The sequence below is a fragment of the Pristiophorus japonicus genome, chromosome 13 (assembly GCF_044704955.1).
Source record: "Pristiophorus japonicus isolate sPriJap1 chromosome 13, sPriJap1.hap1, whole genome shotgun sequence".
Taxonomy (NCBI): Eukaryota; Metazoa; Chordata; class Chondrichthyes; family Pristiophoridae; genus Pristiophorus; species Pristiophorus japonicus.
In genome coordinates, this window is record NC_091989.1 from 137,827,417 (window position 1) to 137,842,407 (window position 14,991).

At 47.8% G+C, this 14,991-nt stretch overlaps 1 protein-coding gene across 1 annotated transcript in view; it reads left to right on the forward strand.

The window, feature by feature from the left end:
* Positions 1–11,550: 11,550 nt before the first annotated feature.
* The window catches only part of abcc12 (ATP-binding cassette, sub-family C (CFTR/MRP), member 12), a 181,186-nt gene continuing 177,745 nt past the window's right edge, over positions 11,551–14,991 (forward strand). Inside the window, exons 1-4 of the mRNA XM_070896944.1 lie at positions 11,551–11,651; positions 11,745–11,903; positions 12,007–12,154; positions 14,246–14,479. Coding sequence (XP_070753045.1) covers positions 11,551–11,651; positions 11,745–11,903; positions 12,007–12,154; positions 14,246–14,479 — 642 coding nt within the window. The remainder of the gene's footprint in view (positions 11,652–11,744; positions 11,904–12,006; positions 12,155–14,245; positions 14,480–14,991) is intronic.

The following is a 14,991-nucleotide window of genomic DNA, read 5'->3' on the forward strand; positions in this document are numbered from 1 at the left end:
GCCAGGCACAGGTTCTACAACTACAGACGCTGTGTGGGCCAGAGCATACCCGACTTTGTGGCGGAACTTCGGAGGCTGGCTAGTTTATGTGAGTTCTCCGACGAACTAAGGAGAGAAGTACTGAGAGACTTTTTTATTGAAGTAATAGGCCACACAGGCATATTCCGAAAGCTCATAAAGACCAAGAACTTGACCCTAGAGGCAGCAGCACTGGTCGCACAGACATTCTTGGCAAGAGAAGAAGAAACGAGGTTGATCTTTACTGCGGGTACGACAACTAACGAAACATCGGAACAAGTGGTTCACAGCGTGAAACAAGCCGCTACCCCCACACACAGACAAAGGCAGGAGAACAGGCCTTCAACAGCAGGCAGTGGCGCCAGAAGCCATCAAGGGCCACATGAACGGCCGTTCACACCTCATCAACCCACAATGCAAGCAATCAACTACAAACTGAGAGAAGCTCAAGAGAGATCAGCCAGACGCAGCTCATCCTTCGGAAACAATGGAAGCCGTCTGTGCTGGAGATGTGGGGGAAGGCACTCATGAAGGGGGTGTTGATTTCAGCATGCCGTTTGCAGAAACTGCAACTATACAGGGCATCTGGCCCGCATGTGCAGAAAAACAGCAGCTCGGCTGGTATACGAATCGGAAGGGTCGGAAAGCGGACCAGAAGACGGTGGGGACAGTGCCCGGGACACCGAGGTACAGCGGGTCAACACGATCAATGTCCACTGTTCTTACAACAAGACGCCTCCAATAATGGTGAGGGTCTTACTCAACGGGATACCCGTCAACATGGAGCTGGATACGGGAGCGAGTCAATCTCTCATGAGCGTCCAACAATTTGAACAGCTGTGGCCGCACAAAAGCAACAGACCAAAACTCACAAGGGTCGACACCAAACGAAGGACCAATACCAAAGAAATCGTCCCAGTCCTTGGCAGCGCCAAGCTCTCAGTCACACACAAAGGGACGGTGAACCGACTTCCCCTGTGGATTGTCTCCGGAGATCTCCTAGCACTGTTGGGGAGAAGCTGGCTGGCAAAACTAAATTGGAAATGGGATGATGTTCACGCCATGTCGTCAGAGGAACGGACCTCCTGCTCAACAGGTCTAAGTCGATTTGAACATCTCTTTCAGCCAGGTGTGGGCACCTTCAAAGGGGCTAAAGTTAAAATCTACATCACACAGAATGCTAGACCGGTCCATCACAAGGCCAGAACTGTGCCTTATGTGATGAGGGAAAAGATTGAACATGAACTGGACAGCATTCTGCGGGACGGCATTACCTCACCCGTGGAATTTAGCGATTGGGCAAGTCCCATCATCCCCGTCATGAAGTCTGATGGATCCGTACGAATCTGAGGGGATTACAAATCTACCATAAACAGAGTCTCCCTACAGGACCAATATCCGCTGCCCAGAGTGGAGGATCTATTTGCCACATTGGCTGGAGGAAACCTTTTCTCGAAACTAGATCTCACATCTGTGTATATGACGCAAGAACTGATCGAAGAGTCTAAGCTACTCACCACCATAAACACACATCGAGGCCTTTTCATGTACAATCGATGCCCATTCGGCATCAGGTCGGCAGCTGCTATATTCCAGTGCAACATGGAGAGTCTGCTCAAGTCCATCCCGGGGACGGTTGTGTTCAAGATGAAATACTCATCACGGGCAGGGACACCGACTCCCATCGCCGCAATTTGGAGGAAGTACTAAAGCAGTTGGATCGGGTAGCCGAAGAGTTAAGAAATCCAAGTGTCTGTTTCTCACGTCCGAGGTTGAATTTTTGGGCAGAAGGATTGCCGCTGATGGAATCCGCCCAACAGAATCCAAAACCGAAGCAATTCGTCTGGCACCCAGGCCCCGGAATATCTCGGTACTGCGCGCCTTTCTCGGGCTACTCAATTACTTTGGGAACTTTATGTGGAACTTGAGCATGCTGCTGGTGCCTCTCCACGTGCTACTCAGAAAGGGGTGCGATTGGTTTTGGGGGGACGCCCAAGAACGCGCCTTCAATAAGGCACGCAATCTTCTATGTTCCAACAGTGTTTTGACTTTTTTTGATCCAGGTAAAAAGCTAGTTCTTACATGTGATGCGTCAGCGTACGGGGTCGGGTGTGTTTTACAGCATGTCAATGTTGCAGGTAAATTACAACCCATTGCTTATGCCTCCAGGTCACTTTCGCGGGCAGAGCGCGGGTACGGTATGGTGGAGAAGAAGGCGTTCGCGTGCGTGTACGGTGTCAAAAAGATGCACCAATACCTTTTCGGGGCCAAGTTCGCGTTAGAAACCAACCACAAACCCCTCACGTCCCTGCTATCCGAGAGCAAGGCAATAAACGACAACGCCTCGGCGCGCATTCAACGGTGGGCACTCATGCTGGCGTCTTACTACTACACCATAAGTCACAGACCAGGCACAGACAACTGTGCCGATGCGCTTAGCAGGCTACCCCTGGCGACCACGGAAGGGTCCGACGAACAGGACTGTGAGATGGTCATGGTAATCAATGCCTTTGAGTCCACAGGTTCGCCCATGATGGCTCGCCAAATCAGAACCTGGACAACCAGCGACCACACGTTATCCTTAGTCAAAAGATGTGTTTTAACTGGTGACTGGGCAGAGGCTCGCGATGCCTGCCCCGAGGAGATCAAACCTTTCCATAGGCGCATGCATGAACTATCACTACAGGCAGACTGCCTGATGTGGGGCAGCCGAGTAGTCATGTCTTTGCGAGGCAGAGAGGCGTTTGTCCGGGAGCTCCATCGCGAGCACCCGGGGATCGTTCTTATGAAGGCCATAGCCAGATCCCACGTCTGGTGGCCGGGCATTGACGCGGACTTGGAGCTCTGCGTCTGACGGTGCACCATTTGTGCCCAACTCAGCAATGCCCCCAGGTGCACATAGACTATGCGGGCCCATTCATGGGCAAAATGTTCCTTGTAGTCGTCGATGCATTTTCAAAGTGGATCGAATGCACCATTTTAAACTCGAGCGCCACTTCCACCACTGTGGAGAGCCTTAGAACCATGTTTGCAACGCACAGAATTCCTGACATATTGGTCAGTGATAATGGTCCGTGCTTCACTCGCGTAGAATTCCAAGATTGTATAGTTGACCATGGCATAAATCATGTTAAGACGGCACCATTCAAGCCGGCCTCCAATGGCCAGGCGGAGCGAGCAGTGCAAATCATTAAACAAGGCATGCTTAAAATCCAAGGTCCCACGCTGCAGAGCCGCCTGTCGCGACTGCTGCTGGCATTCAGATCTCATCCGCATTCATTGACTGGGTTTCCCCCGCGCAACTATTGATGAAACGGACCTTAAATACTAGGCTCTCGTTAATCCTCTCAGACATGCATGAAATTGTTGAGGCAAAGTGCCGGAAGCTGACTGAGTACCATGACCGAAATTCGAGGGGGAGGTGGAATGAGATAGGGGAAAAGTGTTTGTGCTAAACTATGGCAGGAGTCCCAAATGGCTTGCAGGGACAGTAACAGGCAAGGAAGGAAATAGGCTACTGGTTGTACAAATGGACAATGGCCAAACCTGCCGGAGGCATGAAGACCAAGTAAAAAGTAGATTCACCAACAACACTGCAGAACCAGAGGCAGACTACAATGTGGAACTCACAGCACACCTGGTGGACAGACAGAGGGAACAACCTGAGGAAAGGGCAGTCTCAACAGACAGCCCAGGCGAGATACCAGCAATCATACTGAACGAAACATACAGCCCAGGCGAGATACCAGCAATCACACCGAAAGAAAAACAGGCACCAAGGCAAACAACTGAACCACAAGTAAGACGCTCCACGCAAGCGCGTAGACCACCTGAGAGATTGAATCTATAAAGACAATAAGACCTTGGGGGAGGGTGATGTCATGTATCTCACACTACTGTATATAACTGTATCTTACCATGCTATACAAGACTGTAACTAGATATGACCTGTAACCATAAGCATACTTTACCACCAGGGGTGCACTTGCAGGAGACACTGCACACCTGTCCCACACAGGTATATAAAGGCAGGTCTCAGGCAAGTGAGGCATTCCAGAGCTGTGAAATAAAGGTGCAGGTCCTAAGCGACCTTGACTTTAGCATGTGTCTCGTGTAAGTCTGTACTGCAGTGTCAGGACTTTACAAAAACTATTTACAAGGTGAGCCGGTCGGGAGCCTTTCGTTCCCTGGTGGACCGCCTCGGTACAAATGTCTGTTTTGGTGTGTTGGCTGTGCCCTCGCTGGCTGGCATGTTGTTGGCCCTGCAGGGCTGCTAGGTGAGCCTGGCTTTGCTGGGCTGTTGGGCATGATGGGTTCGATTTCCTGGTCCGCCGTGGTGTCATTGATCCTTTGGGTGTATGTTGTGGGCTCGAAAAATGTGGTGTCTGCTGTGGGTTGTTCAGGGCAGTCTGTGAACCGCAGCCTCGTTTGGTCCAGGTGCTTTCTGCAAATTTGTCCATTGTCTAGTTTGACTACAAGCACCCTATTTGCTTCTTTGGCTATCACCGTGCCCACGATCCACTTGGAACCATGTCCATAGTTTGGCACATGCACAGGGTCATTCAGATCAATTTCCCGTGACCACAGTGGCGCGACCATCATTTACATTTTGTTGCTGCCGCCTGCTCTTTACCTGATCATGCAGGTTGGAGTGAAGAAGTGAGGGTCTGGTTTTAAGTGTCCTTTTCATGAAGGCACCCCTGTGAGCGAGTGGGGTCTGGTGCAGTAGCTGAGCAGTACTCGGGACAGGCGGGTTTGGAGTGAGCCTTCTATGACTCGTTTAAGGCTCTGTTTGATGGTTTGTACTGCCCGCTCTGCCTGCCCATCGGAGGCTGGTTTAAACAGGGCCGAGGTGACATGTATGATCCCATTGCGGGTCATGAATTCTTTAAATTCGGCACTGGTAAAACATGGCCTGTTGTCACTAACCAGTATGTCAGGCAGGCCATGGGTGGCAAACATGGCCCTCAGGCTTTCAATGGTGGCGGTGGCGGTGCTTCCCGACATTATTTCACATTCAATCCATTTTGAAAAAGCATCCACCACCACCAGGAACATTTTACCGAGAAACGGGCCCGCGCAGTCGACATGGATACTCGACCATGGTCTGGAGGGCCAGGACCACAAACTTAGTGGTGCCTCTCTGGGCGCGTTGCTCAACTGAGCACATACGCTGCATTGCCGTACACAGGACTCTAAGTCAGAGTCGATACCGGGCCACCACACATGAGATCTGGCTATCGCTTTCATCATTACTTTACCCAGGTGTGTGCTGTGGAGATCCGAGATGAACGTCTCCCTGCCCTTTGTTGGTCGCACTACACGGTTACCCCACAACAGGCAGTCTGCCTGAATGGACAGCTCGTCCTTTCGCCGCTGGAACGGCTTGATTGGCTCTTGCATTTCAACAGGGATGCTGGCCCAGCTCCCATGCAGTACACAGTTTTTTACTAGGGAAAGCAGAGGATCTTGGCTGGTCCAAGTCCTTATCTGGCGAGCCGTGACAGGTGATTTATCATTTTCAAACGCTTCCATGACCATCAACAAGTCTGCGGGCTGCGCCAGCATCAATAAGTTTGCAGGCTGCGCCATTTCCACCCCCGTGATGGGCAATGGTAGCCGACTGAGAGCATCCGCACAGTTCTCGGTGCCTGGCCTGTGGCGGATGGTATAGTTATACGCTGATAGCGCAAGTGCCCACCTTTGTATGCGGGCTGAGGCATTAGTATTTATCCCCCTGTTTTCAGCAAAACAGGGATGTGAGGGCCTTGTGATCGGTTTCCAGCTCAAATTTGAAGCCAAACAGGTACTGATGCATTTTCTTTACCCTGAATACACACGCTAATGCCTCTTTCTCAATCATGCTGTAGGCCCTCTCAGCCTCAGACAAGCTCCTGGAAGCATTGGCGACAGGTTGCAACTTCCCCGCAACGTTAGCTTGTTGTAATACACACCCGACTCCGTACGACGATGCGTCACATGATAGCACAAGTCTTTTACACGGGTTATACAATACAAGCAGCTTGTTGGAGCATAAAATGTTTCTGGCTTTCTCAAAAGAAATTACTTGGTTTTTTTCCCTATACCCAATTCGCATCTTTGCGCAATAACACATGTAAGGGCTCTAAAAGGGTGCTTAACCCCGATAGGAAGTAACCAAAATAGTTGAGGAGTCCGAGGAATGACCGCAGCTCCATGACATTCTGTGGCCTGGGCGCGTTCCTGATAGCCTCTGTCTTGGCATCTGTGGGCTGAATGCCGTCCGCTGCGATCTTTCTCCCCAAAAACTCCACTTCTGTTGCCATGAATATGCATTTCGACCTCTTCAGCTGCAGCCCTACGTGATCCAGTTGCTGGAGGACCTCCTCCAGGTTTTGTCCCGACCCGTGACCAATATGTCGTCCTGAAAGACCACTGTGTGGTACCGACTTGAGTAGGCTCTCCATGTTTCTCTGGAAGATCGCTGCAGCCGACCAAATTCCAAATGGGCATCTGTTGTAGATGAACAGTCCCTTGTGCATGTTGATGCAGGTGAGGCCCTTCGAAGACTCCTCCAGCTCCTTCGTCATATAGGCCGAAGTCAGGTCGAGCTTGATGAATGTCTTGCCTCCTGCCAGCATCGCAAATAGGTCATCTGCCTTAGGTAGCGGGTATTGGTCCTGTAGCGAGAAACGATTAATAGTTACTTTATAATCGCCACAAATCCTGACCAGGCCATCACTTTTGAATACTGGAACAATCGGGCTGGCCGACTCACTGAATTCCACTGGGGAGATGGTGCCCTCGCGTTGCAGCCTGTCCAGCTCGATTTCCACTCTCTCCCTCATCATGTGAGGTACCGCTCGCGCCTTATGGTGAATGGGTCGTGCCTCTCGGACCAAGATAATCCGCACCTTTCCCCGGAAAAGTTTCCAATGCCTGGTTCAAAATGGGAAGGAAATTTTTTAAGAATCTGGGTACATAAGGCCTCATCGACATGTGATAGCGCTCGGATTTCATCCCAGTTCCAGCAGATTTTGCCCAGCCAGCTCCTTCCAAGCAGTGTGGGGTAATCGCCTGGGACAATCCAGAGTGGCAGTTCGTGCACCGTGCCCTCGTAGGTGACCTTGACCATGGTGCTGCCTAGGACAGTGATAAGCTCTTTGGTGCATATTCTCAGTTTCATGTAGATGGGGCTCAGGGCTGGTCTGAATGCCTTGTTGCACCACAGTCTCTCAAACATCTTTTTACTCATGATGGATTGACTTGCGCCAATGTCCAGTTCCATGGCTACAGTAAGCCATTTAATTTTACGTTTAGCATTATAGATGGACATTTCATCGAAAATGTGTACACCCCGTGTACTTCAGGATCTGCCCCCTCTCTCTGAGGCTGGAAATTGCTTTGATCCACCATTGACCGATCTTCCTCTGCCACGTGGTGGTTAGCAGGTTTTGCAGAGCTTGCAGCTGGTTGGAGATGCCCCATTGTTCCACAGCTCTTGCAAACATACCCTTTGAAGCAGCATGAATAGGTTGAATGGAAGCCTCCACAACGCCAACAAAGTGTGAATTGCTTTGCATTCATCTGGGTCACCTGAGGCCTGCTGGCAGTTGCAGACTCGTGGGTTCTGACATGTACATTTCTGCTCGCAAACACAGTTCCAGTTAATTTATGAACATTGCTAGCACTTGTGTCCTGAGAGATTTGTTTGGTGTTATCACTGGTGGACATAAACGCCTGTGCTATCGCAATGGCCTTACTGAGTGTCGGTGTCTCTACAGTCAAAAGTTTTCGTAGGATGGTCTCGTGGCCAATGCCCAGTACAAAAAAGTCTCTGAGCATTTGCTCCAGGTAGCCATCAAACTCACATTTTGCTGCAAGTCGCCTTAGCTCGGTGATGTAGCTCACCACTTCCTGACCTTCAGATCGCTGGCACGTGTAGAACCGATACCTCGTCATCAGCACGCTCTCCCTCAGGTTAAGATGCTCCCGAAACAGTGTACACAGCTCCTCATACGACTTATCTGTGGGTTTCACTGGAGCCAGAAGAATCTTCATGAGGCTGTAGGTCGGTGCCCCGCAGACTGTGAGGAGGACCACGCTCCTTTTTGCAGTGCTTCCTTCTCCGTCCAGCACATTGGTTACAAAGTACTGGTCTAGCCGTTCGACATAGGCTTCCCAGTCCTCACCCTCCGAGAACTTCTCCAGGATGCCCACAGTTTGCTGCATCTTTGCGTTGGATTTGTATTCTCGTTGCTAGTTATTGTGTTCCTAACATACATGAGGCTGCACACAGGGAGGTTAAAGTAACAGTGACCTCAGTCTTTAATAAGACACTCCAGAGTGAGGAACAGGCCTTCGGGGCCGGCTTATATACAGTGCTCCCAAGGGATGCTGGGATCCCTTGGGACTTCAGGGGATGAGCTCCCTGGTGGTGGAAGATGGGAGTGCATATTTTACAGATACACAACAGATAGGTTCTTTGTTCTCTCTCCCAAGGTCTGTATGGATGGACCACACCCAGGTCTTGTGACTTCTCCCCTTCTCCCCTCCCCCCAAACTCATTGCAGTCTTGTGAGTTCTCCCTTTCTCCCCCCTCCCCCCCCAACTCATTGCAGTCTTGTGACTTCTCCCCTTCTCCCTCCTCCCCAAACTCATTGCAGTCTTGTGCCCTGTGCAGCAGCCTTCTAATCACCCCCCACCACCCTGGACTTGTTTTCCAACCGAGCCCCGAGCCCCTGTGTCTGGGCCGATTCTGACGGCCAAAGCTCCGACCCCCCTCCAGCCCTGCTTGAAGACGTTCGGTGGTGGCGTGTGAGTAAAAAAAAAGTTGAAACTTCAGAAATCCAAGAAACTTCCATGTACTCCGTTGAAAGGTTAAAAAAAAGTTGAACTTTATTATGGATTTTTCAAGTGTTAGAGACTCCCTCCAAAAACTTTGATGAAAAACAATGGCGTCTTTCAGCGCCGATTTTTCAATGTGTGCTGCTTTCTGTTAACTCACCATAAGATTTTTCAGGAGTAGCCAGATACATCGACCTAGGATAAAAAATTTGGGGGCAAACTGCGAAAAGTGCTGAAAACTGGTGCAGATATCAGGGAGACTATGACATCAAAAAAAGCTAACGTAGAAAAATCGTAACTAAAGCAGTTCCGCCAGCGCAGATTCCAGGGGAAAACTGTGAATTAAATAATTTCGCCAGAAAAAACGGGGCGCACCAAAAAAACGGTGTAAATGACCCAGGAAAATTGAGCCCATAGACCTTAAGCTCTGTGGGTGGAGCTTGTCTGCACCGAAAAACTGAGGTTGCCAAGGTAACGAGGGACACACTGAAGGGCTGAGGCTGCAAAGTGAAACATACAAGATGCAGCAAGACATAAGCAATTGTAAAGCCTCGGTGCTTCTCCTATCCTGGGCCGGTGCCGGTGCCCCTGCTATCCCGTGCCAAAAGTTCCCCCCCCCCCACCCCCACCCCCCGCGTCCCCCCCCACCTCCGCTTCTATCCCGGGCCGTAGAATTCGATCTTCTGCGGCGATTTTCTGAAATTCACATAAGGTTTTTCAGAACGGTACACTGCTCTGTTTTTGGAAAAATCCTAGTTGGCCAAATTCACTTAAATGGCCAGAAATGGTGCTGCCAGCAGCCGGCACCCGCAGTGACATCTAAAAATTGGGAACTAACAAAATCGTCCGTAAGTAGTTTACGATGGCGCAGAACTTTGACGGAACTTGCAGATGTTAATTTGCTCCAAACAAAAAAAAACGGATGCCAAAAAAACGGCGCAGAATGTTGGTGAAAATTGTGCCCCAGATATCTACTACTCTACAGGGGAAAAAAATTCAACTGGCCTTATTTGACTTTAGCAATTAATCACAGTCAAAGTCACATTTTGAATTTAACTTGCATCACCAAAGGCTTCCATCACTTTAAAGACCTGAATCATCTCTCAGTTGACGGCTGAATTACAGACTGAGATATACGGGCTGTTAATGTGAGAGAAGTCGGTCTGAGTATAAAACAGGTTGATGGTTGACTTTTGGGTAAGATTGTTCAGATGTTTGATGCGTTGTACCTTTCCATCACAGGTGGCCTTGGAGGGCCCTAAGCTGTATTAATTGTTCCCCCAACCTCAATACAATCAGCTTAGTTGAAATATTAGAACCAATCTATGACTAGAGGAAAATGTTAAACTCGTTTATATTAAATAATTTTAATTAGACTTTTCAAATGATTACAAGTTGAACAATTTAAAAATATACAAAATGAACCACTGCTCGCCTATCAGTAAAAGGTGTATGTCGGGATATCTGGGACATCGCTTGCTACTCCAATTTCAGGCTCATATTTCCCTCATTTAAACTTGTGGTTAGGTGTATTATGGGCCCACACCTGAAAAAATATCTGACAGAGCCAAAAGGACACAATTCTGCCAGATCTGAGTTCCAATTTCTGCCTCACCTGCTGCCGCAACACTTCAGAACCATCCTTTCTAACCCCAAGAATTCTGGAGCCTTGGGGCTAGAAATTGCCCTTCGCCCTGATTGGGGGCGGTAACCTTCCGGGGCTGGAACTTCCTGCGCCCGGCCCGGACGTCCCGCCCCCGTTGCGGAATTGGACCGTATGCCCCTCAAAGGAAGCAGAGCGCTGTCTCTGGCGCACCGCTTCCTTTGAGAGGTGCTCCCGGGGCGGGACGGCAGTGCTGTGTGGAGCAGGCCAGTGCTACACGGATGCTCCTTGTAGCGCTACACACCTCTCCCCTTCCATTAAAGAGGAGGGCTGCTGTGCACTCTGTATGACCCTTTGGTGGTCAACACTGGGCCACCAGGGACGTGTAAGACCGAGCCAGCAGTCCGGCATCCAAAATGGAGAGCCGGGCTGTACGATGGCAGCCCAGTCGACGTGAGGGCTGCCATTGTCGGGCCGACCCAAGAGTCGGTCGACAAATAAAGATGGCACCCCGGGGCGCTAAAGGCGTCCCCTTTAAGGAACGCCCCGGTGGCGGATGTCCAGCAGCTTCGTGACCCGCGGGGCTGGCTTTGACATCCGCCCCCACCAGCCTTGCGACCCGATTTAAGGAGTCGGCGTGGGGCGGAATGGGGTTGGTCCGCACGGCGATGACCTCATCGCTGGTTGCATGGCAGCCCAGGGCACTAATCGCGGAGCGGCCGCTGCCAGGACAGCATTCCCCAAACTTCCGGGGCAATTTCACAGGAGGCGATAGCATCCCCTTTCCCCGGGTGAAAACGCCATTGCGCCCCATTAGCAACTCCCGGAGGTGCTAACGGAGCTATAAAAAGGGGCAGTTTTACCCCCTTGATGTCCAAACATTGCATATTTACAATGAAATTGCAATGTCTAACATTCAAGTAATTAAATATGCCATTTGTTAAAGTGAAAAGTCATATCAAGACCTCTGCTGTGACAATCAAATTGGTGTAAAAGCTATGATATTGAATACTTCTTCAACTTGCATCAATATTTAACCTGTAACTCTTTAATTTCAAGAGCAATCGTCCCGATATTGAAGTACATTCCCAGAAGTCAGTGAAATGGAATTTCCAGGCACAGAAGACGTACATGAGGTTCAGAATAAGCACCACAAATACTTTCAGAGTTTTAAAACAATGATTCCTATTCGTCCAAAGCCAAAGTAAGTGAAAGAAAAATCTGTCCTACAATGCAAAATCCTTCATGGTTTTCAGAATTTACCATCCTTTATCATACGCAACAAAACATTTTGCAGGAATCCATCTCCAGCTCCAGTTGATGATGCTGGCTTATTTTCATTCATCTTGTTCTCCTGGCTGACACCAGTGATGCTGAAAGGCTTCAAGAAGAAACTAAATCAAGACAATATGCCTCCCCTGCCCCAGTCCAATTATTCAGATGTGAATGCCAAAAGGTATGTCAATTTGGAGAAAAATTTTGGGTGATCAGAAAGTACAAAAATATTTATAAAAAATAAAATGAAAATGCTTTTGACAATTTGTTGAATATATTTACAGATTCTTGCATCTTTGGGAGAATGAAGTGGAAAGGGTTGGCAGTGAGAAAGCTTCCTTGGAAAAAGTAACTGTACAGTTTCAGCGAACAAGGCTTATTATGAATATAATTTGTACAGTTACTTGTATGATTTGTAGCTTTTTGGGACCGGTAAGCAGTCATATCTGCCTTTAAATTAACTAATTACTCACTGTTTCAATATTTATTTTATTTTCCTATATTTCAAACAAACTTTAAATTGAAAGGATTTTAGGTTCATCACTGAAGCATGACTACAAAACTGTAAGAACTTATAGCACCCCCTCCTTATGAAAGTAAACGATCTCTGACATAAATGTACATTATTTGTGTCTCCCTCACTTAGTGAAACTATTTCAAACATTTTCTCTATAACACAGTTTTGCAAAGTTCCTTAAAGCAGTTTTATGAAGCTTAATATTTCTTTGCATTCTCTATATAATATAGTCACTCAAAATATTAAAAATTCTTGTAAACAAATAAAAATCAAATATGCATTAATACCTAAAGGAACTATTAAATTGGTTTGTATATTTTTTAATTGAGTATTAAAATACTAACAGTATCATTGGTCTATATAGTTTGGAACCACCCTTCCCTGTTAGGTGTTAAGTTTTCAAGAAGACTGTCCAAAGGACTAGATCAGCAACATCCCTGGCCATTGAGCTTTAATCCACCCACAGACATAGGATAAATGTCTCTGTGGTTTTAAAGGTCATTCATAAAATGAATGTCAACACAATTACTGGAGGGCACAGAACCACAGGACAAAACTACCACTAACCTGGCACTAACCTTGGCACTAACCTGGCAATGTCATTCACAAATACAATCAATATGAAAAGTGAAAAACATCACATTAGTGGAGCAGGCATTAATCTTAAGAATCAATGGGCTGGATTTTCAGATTTCTCCGTTTTTGGGAAAAAACATAAGCGATACATGAAAATTATCGTTTCCACTGTGTTACCGATTTAAGGCCTAATTTTGGGCCTTTGGGGTCACAAAGGGAGGCATTGCACAATTAATCGCGCGCAAAACGCGATCCTTGCCAACATTAGTGCGGGACTGGGAGCGCTGCGAGATAGGCCTTGAGAAGGGAAAAAATAAATGTAAAAAAACATTCAAACAGCATTACCAAGACACTTAGCTAACAAATCGCTGCAAAAAAATAAAAAAATAAAAACTTTAACTTACCCTTTTTGCAGGTTTTCCAACTTACCGCTGCTGGCAGGGCTGCACCACTAGGTTTTACCTGTTGGTGTTCTGGGCATGGCATACGGGTCGGGTGAGTGCCAAAACTCAGACGGTAACACAATCCGCGTCGTTACACCCCAGCACAGTTCTCTCCGGTGGTGCCTCCAAGCGCCACCGCAAACAAGGAGCCAAGGATCGCAACTGGGCTTTGTGACCGGATTTTTGCCGCGGAGCATCAAAACGCGGTGAAAACCCGGTCGCAAAGCACCCGAAAATCCAGTCCTATCGGTTAAAAGTACATTGTTAGTTCAGAGTACAGAGAGATTTGCTCTGCATTGCTATGGGAGGAGCGGTCCCCATAGTGGACACTTTTTCATGTCAGTATGCTGCATATCTTATCATTTGTAGACTCTCCTCGCTGGGCCCCCCCATCCTCCATCAACTCCAAGTAACCTGTCCCACAATAAGTCCTATTGGCACATCAATGCTAGCTAGCTTTGCTGATTTACATTGGCTCTCTATCCCCTGTGCCTTAAACCTAAAATCTTTGGCCTCGCCTTTAAATCGCTTCATGACCTCACCCCACCCTATCTCTGTAATGTCCTCCAGCTCTATATCTCCCCTTCCTGCTGAACACTCCATTGCTCTGACTCCAGCCTTTAGTGCAGCTTCTGCCATTCGCCCCACCTGTAATAGTAAAATCTCAGCCACTTGGGTTTCACTCTCTGCAATCCCCTTACTAAACCTCCCTGTCCTTTTAAAAACCTTGAAACCTATCTCAAACCAAGTTTTTGCTTGTCCCTCCTAATTTCCCCGTTCCTGGCTTGGTGTAGGTTTGCTTTCCACTTATCTGTAACGTGTGTTCAGATCATTTTTCTTGTTAAAGGTATTACATTGATGCAGGCTGTAGTTGTTATTGTTGTTGTTGTTGCAGATATCCAAAATGAATGTCTCCTAGTCTGCACCATTAAAATATTTCACCATATTATTGCTGAATAATTGCCACTTCTGTTTCTTACTCTACAGGCTGTGCTGGTTCATGCTATACTCAAGCATGTTGAAGAAAAGTCAGAAAATCTTGTTTATGGAGTTGGACTGTGCTTTGTCCTATTTATTACAGAGTTTTTCAAAACCTTTTTCTTCTCCGCCTCATGGGCTGTCAACTATCAGACTGGTATCCAACTAAAAGGTGCCATTTCTACATTGGCATTTGTTAAGCTGGTTCATCTTAAAAGTTTAAACAACATTTCCATTGGTGAGGTAGGCACTAATCTGTAATGTAAGGTTATAGCAGTTGTCCTTAGTTGATTTTCTTCACTGATTATAGACATTAAAACAGCTGTAAGAACGTACCTGATGGCAGCCTGGTGATGACTGTCGCTCTGACTTTTTCTGTTCTTCTCCCCATGGGCAAGTATCTATCCTCTGCTCCATGTGTCCCTGTAGTAGATCCAGCTCATTAAAAATGGTTTTGCATAGTCAGTTGAGATATTGGCCAAACTAAGTGGTTATAAATGAACCTTTTACATTTCTGCTGCTGCACCAATCCGTGTCCCCTGCAGCCCATCCTGACTTGCCATAACCCATTCCTGACTGACCTTGATCTTCCCTGGCCCAGCTCCATTCTGGCAGGCCTGTAGTTGTGATTAAAGTTAACAAATACAACATGACTTTGGGTCAAAGACAATTTCTGATGGCCGATTCCTACATTAACACAGTGACTACATTTCAAAAGTACTTCATTGGCTGTAAAACACTTTTGGATGTCTTGA